General features: G+C 56.2%; 4 protein-coding genes across 4 annotated transcripts; 2 read left to right on the top strand and 2 right to left on the bottom strand.

Annotated features, from left to right (window-relative positions):
- Positions 1-1,627: 1,627 nt before the first annotated feature.
- Positions 1,628-5,020, top strand: PG998_004259 (uncharacterized protein; the record flags this gene model as incomplete). The annotated part of the gene is made up of 5 exons (XM_066871077.1): positions 1,628-1,731; positions 1,942-2,709; positions 3,028-3,236; positions 4,216-4,529; positions 4,619-5,020. 5 exons carry the CDS (start codon positions 1,628-1,630, stop codon positions 5,018-5,020), a joined length of 1,797 nt encoding a protein of 598 aa, XP_066734827.1.
- A 1,900-nt stretch (positions 5,021-6,920) lies between these two features.
- PG998_004258 (uncharacterized protein) lies at positions 6,921-7,969 on the bottom strand (the record flags this gene model as incomplete). The annotated part of the gene is made up of 2 exons (XM_066871076.1): positions 6,921-7,302; positions 7,371-7,969. 2 exons carry the CDS (start codon positions 7,967-7,969, stop codon positions 6,921-6,923), a joined length of 981 nt encoding a protein of 326 aa, XP_066734826.1.
- A 2,174-nt stretch (positions 7,970-10,143) lies between these two features.
- On the bottom strand, positions 10,144-11,688 carry PG998_004257 (uncharacterized protein; the record flags this gene model as incomplete). Its single annotated transcript, XM_066871075.1, has 1 exon — positions 10,144-11,688. The coding sequence occupies one exon, from the start codon at positions 11,686-11,688 to the stop codon at positions 10,144-10,146; it is 1,545 nt and encodes a 514-aa protein (XP_066734825.1).
- Positions 11,689-14,189: 2,501 nt separating this feature from the next.
- PG998_004256 (UDP-glucose 6-dehydrogenase) lies at positions 14,190-16,383 on the top strand (the record flags this gene model as incomplete). The annotated part of the gene is made up of 3 exons (XM_066871074.1): positions 14,190-14,451; positions 14,509-15,035; positions 15,103-16,383. 3 exons carry the CDS (start codon positions 14,190-14,192, stop codon positions 16,381-16,383), a joined length of 2,070 nt encoding a protein of 689 aa, XP_066734824.1.
- Between the last annotated feature and the right edge of the window lie 28 nt (positions 16,384-16,411).

The raw sequence follows: 16,411 nt of genomic DNA, 5'->3' as shown, positions 1-16,411 counted from the left end.
CAGCGGGTTGATCCTCCACCGGTGCCGCGTGAGCATCCTGGCTGGGGGCATCTACGCCGCTGGCCGCTTCTTCAGATGGATGCGCATGTGGTTCCCCGTCTTGCTCCACTCCGTGGTCAGAGCCGGCGCCTCCCGTTGATGGGTGCTGTTCAGGTGCAACCGGATGGGCCTCGCTGGCGGCGTCTGCTTCTTCCTTGTGCCCGGGTTCGGAACCTGAAGGATGGTCAGAGCCATCTGCATGATTCGGAGCCGCACTGGCATCGGTACCAACTTGTTTACTTTCATCGGCATCGCCATCATCGTGGCTCTCCTTTTGTAGGCCTCCGATAGCAGCGTCAATCGTAAGAGGGATCTCCGGCGAGGCGGGTGCTTCCATGATAGATTCTGGCTTGGGTGCGGCAGCAGCCTCCTCAGGGGCCTCCTCCTTTTCAGACTTCGCGGCTTCCTGGGGCGTTTCCTTGGCGGCAACCTCATCTTGTTCAGGAGACACAGCTTTATCAGCTGCACTTGACTCTGGCTCATCATCTTTGGGAATCGAGCGGTCTGCTGGCTCATCCGCAGTTACGGGCTCGCTTTGCCCAGCCTCCTTTGGGGTAGGTGTTTCGTTCACCTCGGTCGCAGCGGCTGGGCCGTCATCCGATGCCTCAGGCTCAGGCTTATCCACAGGACTCTCGCTAGGGTGCTTGATGTCTGACGACTCATCTACGGCGGGCGTGTCTTGGGAGGGCTCCACACTGTGAGAATCGGCCTTGTCAGCTGGGCTGGCAGCCTCATCCGAGTCAATGTGCTTCGACGCCGGCGCTTCCTGGGTCGCTTCCGGTCCATCTATGACAATGCTAGGACCCTCTTTCGGCTGAATGAATTGTTCATCGTCCGAGTAGACCGTTGGCTGCAGGAACTCCAGCTCGGACTCAGTGGGACTGTGCGCATCTTCCTTGACATAAGATTTGGCATCCTTGTCCGCTTTCTCACCAACGGACGGAACATCCTTCGCCTCAGTTTCGCTGTCGTCATGTTTCGCAGCACTTTCCAGCTCGGAAACCTTCTCAGTCGTCGCAGCGGCAGGAGTAATATCGGCAGGGGTATTCTCTGCAGGGGTTGTCTTTGGGGTACTCTCTTTAGAGGTAGTCTCGTCAGGGACAGAATCTGCAGCAACCGTCTCTGCGGGAGCGGCCTTCTCGGGGGCAGCCTCTTTGGGGACAGCTTCTTCGGGCACAGCCTTTACGGAATCAGCCTCCGTAGAAGTCGCCTCAATAGGAGTGGCCTCAGCAGAAGTAGCATCAGCAGGAACCGCCGCAGCCGGAGTGGCATCAGAAGAAGCAGCATCTTCAAGGGCAGGCTCTTCAGGGCCGGTCTCAGTAGGGGCAGTTTCGGTAGCGATAGCTTCCTCGGGAGTAGCGTCCGTGGGAGCAACGTCTGCGGGAGCAGCCTGAACACTGGAAACGTCGGCATCTTTGGCAAGGGGATTTTCTTCTGGCGACTCTGCCTTCTCCGCGTCCAAATCACGCGGCACGGGGATCTCTACTTCCTCCTTGTCAGATTTGAGGTCTTCAGCTTCTGGCTCCTGAGATGGCAATTCGCGACTACCATCTTCGGGGGCGACTTGCGCCGCCTGCTTCAGGTCGAGATGGACATCATCAACATCGGGCTTGGAGGTATCGGCTGCAGGCACCTGCTCCTCCGGGCCATCAGCTACAGAACTTGCTTGTGGCCCAGATTCGACTTCAGCAGGTTTGTCTCCAGTAGACTCGGCTACATCAGTCTCAGGTGCAATGGACTTGGCTGCAACAGGCTCATCCGCAGCGGGCTCAGGGGTGTCAGCCTTCGGCATAGCAGCCTCTGTGGTGGCAGCCTCTGTGGTGGCAGGCTCGGCGGTGGCAGGCACATCCTTCTCGGTAATGGCTGGGGTAGATTCCTCCTCAACTGACTCTGGGACATTAGAAGCAGCTACTATCGCAGGCTCTTCCGAACCCTTAGGGGAAGTTTCCTCGGCGGCCTCAGCAACACTGGGCTTGACATCATCGTTGTTCGTCGAAGCGACATCGACAGCGGCGGGTTTCTCCTTGGCAGCTTCGTCCTTAACTGCCGGGGCATCGAAGTGCTTCTCCTTGTCCTCGTCCACATGATCATTTTGAGGAGCGGGAGAAGAAGATTCGGGTTCAGCAGCGGACGATACCGTCACGCTCGGTTCCTCTTCAGCAGCATCTACATGCTCAAGAGTCTTCTCCGCGGAGGGGTGCGCAGGCGAAGCTTCGGCCTCAGACGCATTTTTGGAGGGACTAAGCCCCTTGTCCTCGGCCATGTCCATAGCCGCGGCAGCGGCATCATCAGCTACCGTCGCCGTCTCCCCGTTCTGGGAGGCGGTGATGGCGCCGCCGTCGTCGAGGATCTTCTGGACGAACGCTTCCGCCTCCTTCTCCAGAAGCTCCTCCTCCTCGCTCGACTCGGCGTCGGCTTCGGCCTTGTGCTCTTCAGCAGCCTCGACTTCGGGCTTCGCCTCCGTCGCCGCCGCGGCTTCGACAGCGGCGGGGGCCTCATGGTGGTCATCACCGTCACGCACAGAGTTCAGCTCGTCGCTCTGGGTGGACGTCTCCTCTTCGCCGTGGCTGCTGCTGTTGTTCTCGTGGTGCGAATCGCTGCCAGAGGGCGAAGGCAGGGGCTCCGAGGGGTCCGCCTCCTTCTTTTCCACTGGCAATTCTTCCTGTACCGGTACAATCTCTCGGGTCGCGGGTGCCTCCTCTGTTGTAGAGTCGGGGACAACCTCGCGCCTCGTGGGGGGTCTAGGCACATCCAGTTCTGGGTGACGCGGCGATTCCGATGCCTCATCGGCAGACTCTTCATCGTCATGAGTCTCTTCGGGTATGGGGGCCAGAGTAGTCTCATGCGGAGATGCAACACCCTCGGCATCACTAGGGCTGTCTTCATCATGGGGGTTGGCATCGATCGATTTAGCAGTAGCCACCGGCGAGGCTTCTCCAGGTGAGGTTTCCGCTGGAGTTGATTCTTCGACAGACCTTTGCCTGATAGGGAACTCTTCCAGCTCATCATGTGCTTCCGCGGGATCAGCCTCCGCTACGCTCGCGGCCTTGACGTCCTCACTGTTGGGCTCGGCGGACTCGGACGCATCCTGAGTCTTTGTTGGTTCCGGAGCATCTACAGTGGCAGGTGCAGCCGCCTCATCCTTTTCGAGATCCTTGATCGTAACTTCCTCCGCAGCAGACGTCTCCTTGGCGGAAGTATCTTTAGGGGCAGCACCAACTTCACTAGCGTCTTTCTGCTCTGCAGCAGGGTGATCTGGCGAGTCCGCAGTCTGATCGTTTGAGGCCTCCGGGCTGTCCTCAGCTACAGGCGCATCATCCTTGACGTCATCGTGGTCTTCAGGTACAGCAGCGGCCTCAGTGATCTTATCATCAGCCTTGGCTTCGTCGTCAACCTTCGCCAAGGGCTCTTCTAGAACTTCCTTGGCCTGGGGAGTATCATCGTCCTTGGTGGGTGCGGCGGGGGTCGATTCTTCTGCTTCGTGTGTGGGGGGCGTATCGGCTTGAGGGGCGTCTGCTTCTTCGGGAAGCTCGCTCAGGGCCTTCACGACCTGCTCATCTGGGATCAACTGACCCGCAGAATCGGCAGTAGCAGGCTCCTCCGGCTTCTGCGGCTCGGCACCGGTAGCTGGCGTCGCTTCTTCGGCAGGTCCTGCTTCAGCGGGGGATTTCTTCTCGACTGCTGCTGCCTCCGAAATAACAGTGGTTGGTTCTGGCGTGTCCGATTCAGGCATCTCCTCTGGGGTTTCGTCCTTTGGTGCTTCCGCTGGGTGACTATCCTCTGACGGTAGTTCGCGCGATGAGGGGGCATCCTCTTCAGGTTGCACCTCAGCGGCTTGCACAGTCATAGTCTGAGGCTCTTCGGGTTTAGTTTCTTCGGTGTGGGCGGGGGTGGGGGCTGCATCCAGATCTTTCGGTTCTGCTGCTTTCGTTTCGTCATCCTCTTTTACGTCCGCAGACTCAGGTTGCTCCGGTGACTTCGATTCCTCATCGGCCACTGGTGTGGCAATCGGTTCGGCACTGGATTCTGCGGCTGCGGGAGCAGCTACAGCTTCTTCAGGCTGCGGGGCCACTTCTTTCTGTTCTTCTTTCTCCGCTGGAGAAACTTCAGGCTGAGTAGCCTCTGGCTCTACCTCCTTGCTTGCGGGCTCGTCTTCCACTGCTTTCGCAGTCACAGCGGCGGGCTCGTCCGAGGGTGATGACGAATCTGCGGCTGGAGGCGACGGCGCGGCATCCGCCTCGGCTTCAGGAGCCTTCTCACTGTTATTCACGGGTTTTTCGGGGGCGGCCGCCGCATTAAGGGATCGCGTACTGCTTGGCTCCGGGCCTTCCGACCCTGCACCATTGACAGCCCTGGTCCTCCGCGTCCTCTCCCGCTTCCGTACGGGTGGCGTCGGCAGCGGCATCTTCAACTGCTCGTCGATCATGCGATTGATTTCCTACACGAGGGGGGGAAGGGTTTCAGGGTTAGCAAGACAAAGCCGCAACGAAGTAGGTTGGGGAAGAGTGACCATAAAAGAAATAGTAGAGGTAAAGAAAGAAATACTGCTTACTCGTCGCTTGTCCTCGAGGTCGCGTAGCTGTTTCTCGCCGTTCTCGACCGTCTGCCGCGCCTCCTCCTCGACGCGATCCATCTCGAGCTCCGTCTCGTCCTCGGCGGCATCCATGTCGCCGTCGAGCTTCTTCTGTCGCTCCTCATCCTCCCGGGACCGGCTCGCCTGGAGCTCCTCGTCCTCCTGGCGCCGGCGCCGCTCGCGCTCCTCGTCCTCGCGCCGCCGGGCCTCGACGAGCTCATCCGACTCGGACCGGCGCTTCCCGTCGAGCTCGGTCCGCTCCTTCTCATACGCCCGGCGCAGGTCCGCGAGCAGGGAGTCCCGCTTCTGCTCCAGCGCGTCGAGGCGGGCGTCGTGCTCCTCGACCGTCAGGAACGAGGCGACCGTCTTGTGGATCTCCGACAAGTTGTCGTGCATCTGCTGCACTAGCGATGCGACGTCCATCTTGGCGGCTATGTGTGGTAGCCTCGTCTTCCGGGGCTGGGGGACTGGTGCAGCTTGTGCAGACGCCTTGCTTTTGGTACAAGAGGGTATATAATAAGAACAACGACGAAGGAAAATAGTAAGGAATAGAGAAATAAAGAGAGAAGATGTTGGCAAAGTTACCTTACCAGTCAGTTAGTTGCCTCGGCTTTCAGAAGGGCTAGCTAACACGAAGTTCAGACTGAAACCAAAAGTGGGTGAAACGTTCAGGATACGTAAATATATATGTGCTCTTCTTGTCGAGATCCGCCCTCCGAAGCGATCGACCAAGTATACCAGTATACCTCCCTTCTGGGATTGATTTGACAGAAGGGTATCAAGCGGCACTCGTCTCCTACCTTGGAAGCAACCTAGCTGGCAGGAACAGTGACGCGCAACGGCGCATCCGGCTCTGGTTCTTCATGCGCTCCCACGACTAACCTGCTACTAGTGGTCGCAGAATTGGAGGCAAAGCCAAGCGACAGCCTTTCTTTCGATGACACGTCAAGAGATAATAGATTGGCTTACGGGCCAAGACCCGGGCCAGTGTAGATGCCTCACGATAACTATATCGCCGGCCATCCCTGCATGAATTGGAGAAATATGTAGATAGGTGATGGTAGGTAGCCAACGGCAGGCACAGCAGTCAGTGGTAGGCGGGGTGCGAGGCGTCGCGAGAGGTTCGCTTTGAGTTGAGGGAGATGAAGTGGCGTGCTCTGGGACCCAACCTGACACGGACCCGGGGACGGGACAAGGAAGCACTTCCCAGTCGCGACGATGGAATTGGTCAAGCCGTCGCGTTTCCGGTGTGGGCATTGGTCCAACGACGTAGCAATGGCGATGCCAGCAGGCATGGTGTTGCCATTGCGTGCTGGATAACCTCACGGGACAGATTGGCAGCAAGCAACAGCCTTGTTCGAAACACCGACGGCGGAGAGAAAAACAACAAGGCCCCACCATGCTCGACAATTTGTTTCTTATGCGGGCTTTGCATATGTAAAACTGCCCTAGGCTGCGACGGCAAGGACGGGACGGGGTTCTGACGGGGGAGCACGAACGCGACGTGGGTGGGTGCCGTTGGTCCTTGCCAATTGCCGACCGAGATATCGCAGAGGAATAAACAAAGCAGCGAATTGCGTAATTCCAATGAGGGAGGGACTACTCGGGCAGCGTGGTATCTTATGCCACCCTACAATTCCCATGGCTTGAGCCCGTCGCGTATATTGGTTCGCTGCTAAATTTAGGGATTGCTATATCGTTAGTGTCTGGCCCAATACGGGCGCTAGATAAGGACAGCGTCCGTCACTCCCCAGCTGCATGACGACCTAACGGACGAGGCAAGGCCAGGAACCTGCTGTAAGCGTTTCAGATACGCTGGCACCAATCAACCAAGAGTCAGTCATTTGATGCATAAACTTGGAGTGTTCGGGAACTGCTGATCTCGGAAATAATGCCCATTGAACGCATAGGAAATAGTAAGCCAGGGAGATTCATCCTCTTTCACAAATCATCGGCGATTCCTCAAGAACCAACTCCCAATACCCAATTGACGTTGTTGACTTTGGAATATAATACAAATTTTGCTAGATACACAACTTCTATATACGGTTTGATTAGAAGGAACACACATCTATTGCCGTCCAATAGCTAGGTAGAGCGGGTTAAAAAAAACAGACTAGGCTGAACAACATAAACACCACAGTGAACAACCACGGACGCCGATGGGGGTGAAAAGGAAACATGAGGGAGCTCGTGATGTCGATCGAAGCATGCACAAATGCGTAGCTCCATGACCAGCTGGATTGGATCATTGTCGCCTCCCCCCATCCAGTTACCTCACGATGACAAAATCATCCGAGGACATCGCTTAGAAAGTTGACTGCGCACCCTTGCCCGCACGCATCTTCCTTGTTCGGAAAGTGTGACGGTGGTTGATTCGCTCGAAGGTGCCGAGGCCGTAGATGGCAAAGCCCACAAGCATCCAAACACCAGTGATGATGAGACCGACGGGGAAGATGAGAAGTTCGACACCAGGCAGAACGAAGGCTACAGTGCCGTTAGCCAAGCCGTTGACCATATCGTTGACGGCCAGCTGGGCACGGGCAATGTCCGACATGATGACCTCCTTGGAGAAGACACCGTTGACGAAGGCGGCCTCGTTGGACGAGACGTTGGTGTTCACCGATGCGCCTCCGGCATTCACGGCGCTAAGGGTCACCTGTGGCAAGACTAGAGCTTCCAGTACACCCCTAATTGACATCATTAGCATCTAGTGGTCTCTAGCGTCTGGATTGATTCCGTCCAGATAAAAGCTTACATAGTCATAGGCTGCGCCATAGCGGCTTGATCAATCTGTCCGACGAACAGATAGGACTGTAGAGGCGTCATGCCATTGGCTCTGCCCACGAGCTCGGGCGTGTCGTCGAGCGATCGGGGCTGGTTCGCCGAGGATTGCAGCGGCGAGACGGAGGCACCGCGGTACTGCAAGCCCACCTGGATTCTCTCGGCCGGGATGCCGGTGAAGGCGCCCGAGGCTTGTGAGACCTGGAAGAGCCTCAAGTCGGCCATGAAAGCGCCCGTCTTGGTGTCCAACGTCGGCAGGTTGTAGCAGACGGCGGTTCCCGAAGGGTTGGTTGCCGTGCTGAGCTGCGCAAGCGCGTCCTGGCAGGCCTTCAAGGTCTCCGTGTTCCATTGCTGCATGTTCATGCCGGCGGTAGGGTTGCTGGCGGTCGCATTGGACGGGTTCAGGTTGAGGTTGGAGTCCTGTCTCTCTTCCAACACCGGCAAAGGTCCGTCGCCTGCGGTTGCCATGCGGGCCTCGACTGGTGCCATTCCTCCCATTGCGTCAACGCTGGCACGCGCACCGGCAGCGAGTATCGAAGTCGCCAAAGCCGTTCCCCAAAACATCTTGGTCATTTTGGTGTGTGTTGTTTAAATGTATTATATCGGAAAAGTCGTCGAAAAGCGTTGTCTAGTAGCAAGCGACGAAGCACGGTTTGTTGTTTTAGCCGACCGGCGGTTACGAGAATCGAAAAGGAGAGCGAAAGAGCGTGTGTATGGATCGGGATTGGAGCGAGGCGGCGAGGTGGTTTCGAACCGTTTATCGTCAGGTCGTCGTCGTCGTCAAGAGGCCGAAGGGGAAAGGAATAGAAGAAAAAAGGGACCTGCCCGCTAGATAGAGGGACAAACGCTGTTTGGTTTCGTACTGAGGCTCTGGGGGCCAAGGCGCAGTTGCAGGAATCGGTGAAGAAGGAGAAAGAGGAGTCGAGACCCGAACAATAGAGGCGCCCAAGATCCACCGAGCCAAGGCACCAGATCCGTGTGCCGTGACAGACACCCTAGCCCAACGGTGGGGATGCAAATCACGATACTCGGCCTTTTCGCAGTGACGGTAGCAACGAACCACCGTGGCTGCAACACTCTCGAGGGCAATGCAATGTCCTAGATCAGACTGCTAGACGGATCAGAATGGCAGGATAGCGGGATCATAGACAAATACACTCTCTGGACGATGTAGGTATGTAGTGCAAAGACAGCAGATGCATGGCTCCATCTCGACAAGATGGTTCGGCGAGGCCAACAATCGAACGGTCTGATACGAAGAACGGCAGCCCCTTCGCATCGATCAGACAATCCCAACCCGCCTGCCATGGCCACTTGTCGCAGGGCGGAGACGATGTAACGGGCAGCGTCGCAGGAGGACCAAACGAGTTAGAAGGGGGTCTCGGTCGCACCCGGGGGTTGAAGCGCCCTGTGCCTCATCGTCTTTTTCGCTCTTGTCTGTCTCTGGTCTTCTGTCTCGTCCAATCGGTTGCTTTTCTGCCGCTAACTTTCGAGCTTTCTTCAACGCGACCCCACCCTTGTGTTCGGCTGGGCGGCGCTTCTTTGTTCTTCGTCTTCTTCCTTCTGTCCTGTCAGAATCCTTCGTTCAATGTTGTGTTGTTTTGCCAAGAACGAATTTCATGTATTGTCTTCCTTGATCATGGGCAATTCCGATCTGATGTTGAAGTCATTCAAGTAGCTTTGCATTCTTTGGCGGGCGCAATAAGCAAAATTGGGCCCAAAATGCAGTTCGGATGGGTCACGGAGATTGTCAACCACCATAAAACCCTGATGAGCTTCCAGAAAAGTTGCAACAGCATTTCGCGTATTACAGGCTTCAACGGCGTGTCTCATAGAGAGTTGTAGGCTCAACAACTTTCATCCTTATCAGGTTCAGCACATCCACCATCAATTACCACTCAGCAGTAGGGAGTAACAAGGGCTTCCAGAGGTATTCGGATTCAATTGCAGATGCAATACAAGTATATATTATAAACCCTCGTGCCAAAGCATGACGGTGTCCAGCTTGAGGCCAAGTCCACAAAGTAAAAGAACTGTGGAACCAAGGGCCATGAGGAATATGTTCTAGAATAAAGAATGAAGTATTCGCGGGGCCGGTTGTAAGTACCAGAAAAGAATTCATTTCTACGCTGTGTTGCTCCATGATATCGGTACGGGTGATGTCAGTAACGAAGTTCTGCGGTCAACTGCTGATCAACGCTGATCTTACAGATCTTGCATGCGTGATCACCCCGGAAAAATTAATAACAAGGAAAGGCGAAAGAAGAGAAGATCGAAGGCAAAAGGAACGGAAGAAGCCTCTTTTCCCCTGATCGTAGAGCTACCAAGCTCAAGACAGGCAAAGCAAAGGAGGTGAATGAGGTCATCAGGTGAATAGAACTCAGTCTCTAGGCCGGTCGTATATTGCCGCTTTTCCGGGAATATATTGTAGTGAACGCAATAGATCACTTCAAGTACGTATTATGTGCAGTACTAGTATTTGCACGTCAATATTGAAAACGGTAGTATTCATAGATCATGCCATGGTATCATATAAGAATGCCGAAACTATATATGCCGGTAACCGTAGTCGTCCCATTTCCAAGTTGGAATGACACACTCATAACCAATGTCAACATCGTATAGCTAAAAGCAAAAGACATATCTCTTACTTCATGTGTAGGTCGCCATGCACCTTCCTTGAACCCAGGAAGGAAAAAAAAGAGAAATCAGCCCGTTTGAAACACCGGACACCACCATGTTCCCATCTATCTCCGCAAAACAGACTTCACCGTAGAGTAAACCCCCGGGGCCCGGTCCTTGACGAAATGCGCCACGTTGATGAAGGCCAAGTAGACGCTGACGCCGGCCCAGAACCCCAGGATGACCAAGAGCCCCCAGACGAGCTTGACGTCGACGACGCTCGCCACCACCAGGCGGCGCAGGGCCGTGCTCATGAGCAGCCAGAGGTACAGCGGCGGCGCCGCGGCCTTCATCGTGTCGGCGGCAGCACGTCGGCAGCCCGTCAGCTCGCGCTCGCGCGCCGCGATGGCGTCGGCCATCCTCCAGGCGACCTTGTTGTTGATCTTCTCCCAGGTGGCCTCGCAGGCGTGGTCGCGCGCGGCCTGGCTGAACCGCCCGAGCAGGTTTCCGTCGGTGCTGAGTCGCAGCACCTTCTCGACGAACCCAGCCAGGTCCGCCGGCGGCACCAGGTAGCCCGTGGTGCCGTGTTCGATAATATCCGAGGGTCCGCCCTCGTCACGCGCGACGACGGGCACACCGCTGGCCATGGCCTCGAGAACGACGAGGCCGAACGTCTCGGTGACAGAACAGTGGAGGAAGATGTCCGCCGAAGCGTAGGCCTCCATGAGTTCCTCGCCCACTTTGAAGCCCGTGAATATGACCTTGTTATTCTTAGTCAGGGGCTGGAAGTAGTCCTTCACTTCCTGCTCTACCACGGCGTTGCGGTTACCGCCGACCACCACCAGCTTGAAGTCCAGCCCCCTCTTGTCCAGCTCGATGGCCGCATCGGCTAGAAACCCAAACCCCTTCTCGCCGGCGAGGCGTGCGCAGGTGAAGAGTATGACCTCTCCGTCGGGCGCCCAGGCCTTCCGGAGCGCCTCGCTCCGCTTCGAGGGGTTGAAGCCTTCAGTGTTGACACCACGCCGTAGGACCTCGAGCTTGCCACTCTGCACCCCGGCGGCCCCCTCCAGATATCGCCTGACGAAGGTGCTGGGATAGAAAAGCGTCTTGACTGAGGGGTGCTGGAACAGGTAGCCCTGCACCTTGGAGAAGGTCCAGCTCGCGACAGCGCCGAGCGGTCGCGGGAACAGAATTTCGCAGTAGCCCGCCAAGTCAGTCTGGAAGTTGCAGATGACGGGCACCTGGGCCTCGTCCGGCTGCTGCCGCAGTTGCAGCAGGAGCTGGAATCCCAGCGACGCGGGGCTTCCCAAGTAGATCAGATCCGGCGGGGCGCCGAAAGTTCGCTCGTAGAGCTTTAGTAGTCGGACCGGGTAGACGATGGAGAGCTCCGGGTTGAACGGCACCGGGTACCCCGTCAACCGAACCTCCTGACTGCGGAGTGAACTCGAGTCTATGTTGTCGATGGCCTGGAAGGTGTTCACCTTGGTGTGGTTGTCGGGCGCCACCACGGCCACCAGGGCGCCTTGGGAGCGCAGATGGTTGACCAGGTTGAGATTCGTGCGACTAACACCGTTTATGGGGCCGAATGATTCCACACATAAAAGTATGCGCCGACCTTTTAAGGCGGTGGGAAAGGTGCTGAGATCATGGTTCTGTCTTGCTGGAGACATTTTGTATGATCTTTACTTTTGCTTCATAAAGGTCGAGAATCGCTCTACGCAACTGGCGATGCCAGGAGCCTTCTACCTCTCAACGGATATGTGAACTCTCCAATGAGTTTATGGGATGTTCGATATCGGAAACTCGTCCAGCACAAAATAGATATTGAAACTAAGCTTCCATTCACCGTTGGTCGTTGTGGTCGTAAAGGGGCTTCAGTCTTTGCACCATGGCTAGGTGTGACTGGACAGGCGCAGCGCAGGGCGTGGACGACGACGATGATCACGGATGAATGATGAACAGGCAGGGTATAAATGATCCGTGCGGATCTCTCATGATTACCCGTGACTGTGTCACTGGCTGGACTCGGGATTAGTCTATGTAGTGTTCAAGATCTTGAGGCGGCAGGAGGACTTTCATGGCAGTTAGCGTCCATCCCTCTATCCCTAGCTGCTTCTCTAGTGGGGGGACGAGCCTATTCAGTGGGACAGCGGCGCCTGTACCACACGCACCTGCACCTGCCGACTGTCTCGGGGATCACTGTCGGCCAATCTGTTGTGGCACGTTTTCCCTCTACTCGTCCACTGCGGAAACGGATATCTCGAATCCATGCTCAACAATGACCATGGCCACCACATGGCAAATGCACATGGATTTCTCCTGATCGATACTAGGTAGACAAAGCGTGATCACATGTAGTACGCCACTCATCGCGAGTTCCGAAGACGTTTGACTAGGTGCTCCTTCGATAATCGGGTTTTTTGCGCATTACAAGTATCGGTGATGAGCAGCAACTGGACGTTATAACGCCACGGCAGGATTGCATCAAACGGCAGAGACATGAACAAACATCAAGATTCAAACCCACACCGGCACCTCAACATGCATTTTGTCAAGAAGACCTCATTCTTGAACGAAACCTGGTGGGATGAAGATCTCATCCAATGGTATCTAGGAATGGCTACACAATGCAAAGGCTGGCCAATGGATAAGCCAGCTGAGGCCTCATGCATGCACTTAGGGACCGAGGACGTTCCAGGGCGGCACCTGCACCACCAGTTCTTTGGTGCTCTCACACTTCGACAGGAGGAAGGAGGGGTCGTTCTGGATGCACGAGGATCCCCCACAATTACCCATTGATCTACTTCTAGTTAGACGGTTGACCTGGTCGGACGAATGAGCATCCATCTTTCCACCCCCGTGTATATCGTGGGCGAGCCCGTTGGGTGGAACTTTTTTAAAGTTATCTCCTGCCTCTCTGCCTTCTGTAGGTACCGACCGTCTTTCTCTTCGCCTCCATCTACGCTTGCATGGACGCCGGCGTGAAGAATACATTCTCTTGGCGATAGCCAACCACTGAGAGCCATGGCAGCACATGAACACTCCGCACTCGGCGAACGACCATGCTTTGCCGATGCCATCCATCTTGGTCGTATTAGTGAGGAGCACCGCGCTGGCGCCTAAGTATACCAAGATCCGACATAGCACTACTGACTACCCGGCGCTTCTCTCCTACCAGTCGCTCTGCCATTCATCCACAGGAGAAGTTTCGAGGGAATATACCACTGCAACTCCTGCAGGTATACAGGCTTGGTTGGAAAGCTTGCTGCGATAGCACACGGATACTGTCAACATTACACCGAGGATAGTCACTTCATTCTGGGAACGGGAACGCCCACTCGAAACTAAGCCGGATGTACCTTCTCTCGTGCTCCATAACACTTGCATGTCAGCATGAAGTGTGGTGCCGACCAAGGGTCGAGGGTGGGCAGTTATCTATTCTCTGCCCCTCCATCAAATCAACCAACACACACGTTGCCATGACCGTCATGTATTGGCTGTCGTCCATGGTGGCAACGCCTGTTTCTGCGCCGTTGCATTTTGACTAGATCAAGAAAACCGAATGTATGCGTCTTCGGTCTTAAGGGTCCAGAATCTAACGTGCTAGCGAATACCATCGTGGTGGCATGTCGACCCTTTCCCTGACCGGTTGATCTTGTGGTACGTCGCTATCTTGCCATTCCTCTCTCGCAACTTACATCTGCAAACCTGTCGTTGAACCTTTCTTCCTGTGACCCAAATGCCAACTTACACACACACACACACACACACACACACATAGACACAGCCGCGCACACTTCCTTCCTATTCGCCCCACGCATGTCCAAAAGGTCGCGAGTCCTTCGAAATAAAACTTGAAGAGTACGTTGGTTTCCTTATCTCTGGCCTACAAAACAATATCCTCGTGCAACTGCCAGCAACTCTTGCGACGTCAGCTGTGAAGCCTCGAGCATCATCCAGGCAACCTGACTCCGATACATGTCTTGCGACTTGACCTCGACCCTCGTGTCCCATCTCTCACAGAATACGCGTGCTCACACGACCACTCTCAGGATAGATAACATATTTGGTGTCTGTTCATACTTCTACACCATCCGCGCCGTGGCCGTGTATTCCCCACGCGCTCGCGCCCAGTCCCATCCCCACCGCCGTGTCATTGTCCCTCGACGAGATGCAGGCGATAACAGCGTCCCTCGGGGACGCGGAAGATGTCGCCTCCTCATACTTGGACAACGCCGCTTCCACGGCTCCCACGACACCAGAGGGCAGCCTGTCCTTCAGTCCGATCCTTCGCGCAGCGGCAGACGGCGCGTTAGACATCGAGTACGCATCGCTGACCGCCCGCGCAAACCACCTGTCGCTATCGTCGTCGCGGCTGGACTCTAGGGTGCCACTGGTACGCAACATCTGCTGCGTTGGTGCTGGTTATGTCGGTAAGTGGCTGTTCTGAGCCGTGTCACATGATTATGGTGACTGACCGCATTGTTCAGGTGGACCTACTGCTGCAGTAATAGCATATTCGAACCCTCATATACGGGTCACCGTGGTAGACCGAGATGCACAGCGAATCCGGAGGTGGAACTCGAAGCATCTGCCAATCTACGAGCCGGGCTTAGGCGACATTGTGCGCATTGCCCGCGATGGCTCGAGGGAATGCGCCTTCCACAACGAGGCAGATAAGTTAGACGCCTCCGATATTGGCTCTGACGACACGGCATCCTCCTCGGAATGCGAAAGCCAGTGCGACGCGCACCGATCGGGCGTCACCGTCGTGCCCGCCAGACAGCCAAATCTCTTCTTTTCAACGCAAGTCGCCAAGTGTATTGGCGAAGCCGACATCGTACTAGTCGCGGTGAATACTCCGACCAAGTCGCGCGGAGCCGGCGCTGGCAGCGCGACGGACATGACGGCGTTCGAAGCTGTTACCGGGGTCGTCGCGCAACACGCCCGCCCGGGCGCAATCATTGTGGAGAAATCTACTGTTCCCTGTAGGACGGCTCAGCTCGTCCAAGAGACTGTAAGTCAACTCGAGATCCCCATTCCCTTCATGCTGACGAGCTTCCTGCTGATACAAGGCATGGTAGATGTCGGTCCATCGGCCGGGGGTCCACTTCGAGATCCTTTCCAACCCCGAGTTTCTGGCGGCTGGTACAGCCATGAAGGACCTGATGCAACCCGATCGCGTCCTGATTGGGTCTTCAACGACATCATCCGGGCGGCGAGCGGCCGATGCGCTGGCAAGTGTGTACGCTGCCTGGGTCCCACGGTCGCGCATTGTGACTACCAACGTGTGGTCCTCTGAGCTGTCCAAGCTTGTCGCCAACTCCATGCTGGCGCAGCGTATCAGCTCGATCAACTCGATATCAGCCATCTGCGAGAAGACGGGCGCCGATGTAGACGAGGTCGCGCTCTCGATCGGGTACGATCCCCGCATCGGGGGTAAGTTCCTCAAGGCGGGCATTGGTTTCGGAGGAAGCTGCTTCAAGAAGGATATCCTCAGTCTCGTTTACCTGGCCGAGTCTCTCGGGCTGGACGAGGTCGGCGAATACTGGCGCCAGGTGGTCAAGATGAACGAGTACCAGCGAGACAGGTTCAGCCGGCGCGTCATTAAGTGCCTGAACAACACGCTGGTCGGCAAGAAGATCACGCTGCTGGGCTATGCTTTCAAGGCGAACACCTCGGACACACGCGAGTCGCCCGCCCTGGAGATCATCAAGACACTGCTCGAGGAAGCTCCTTCCGAGATCGCCATCTTCGACCCCTGCTGTAATGCGGTGGTGGTGCGCGATGAGATCCGCACGCTCCTGAGGGGCCAGGCGGCTCTGAAAGAAGACGGAGGACCGATCGTGGTGTACAGCAACGCGTACGAGGCCTGCGCAGCAAGCAACGCTGTCTTGATCACGACAGAGTTCGACGAGTTCCGGAATACGGCTGCTATCCCGGCTTTGCCGTCTATGCCGAGCAACGCGACGGTCCGGCCCAGGTTCAAGTCCATCAAGACGCTTGACCCGCGTCCTTTCGAGCGCCTGGACCCAACAGAGGCCGAGATCCTGTCGCTTCACAAGTACCTGCTCCGGACGGCTCCCATTTCCAGTTTGGGTGATGAGGGTGACCCGTTGCAGCGCTACAACCCGGAGCCGTCATGCGCCGGCGACTGCCCCGACTGCGGGCTGGTCAAGAGCGGCTACTCGACGGCGGGCAACTCGGACGAGTACAAGCCCAAGGAGAAGCTTGACTGGAACAAGATATCGTACCACATGAAAAGCCCGAAGTGGGTGTTTGACGGAAAGGGAATCATCGATGGTAAAGGGTTGAACAAGCTCGGCATCAGGGTCGAGAGTGTTGGGCGGCAGGGCAGGAGTTGATTTGAACGAACATTTAATTAGATATATG

Source organism: Apiospora kogelbergensis, assembly GCF_038363985.1.
Source record: "Apiospora kogelbergensis strain CBS 113332 chromosome Unknown utg000002l_segment0_segment0, whole genome shotgun sequence".
NCBI lineage: Eukaryota > Fungi > Ascomycota > Sordariomycetes > Amphisphaeriales > Apiosporaceae > Apiospora > Apiospora kogelbergensis.
Note: the sequence above shows the minus strand (reverse complement) of the source record. Positions and strands in the feature narration are given on the sequence as shown.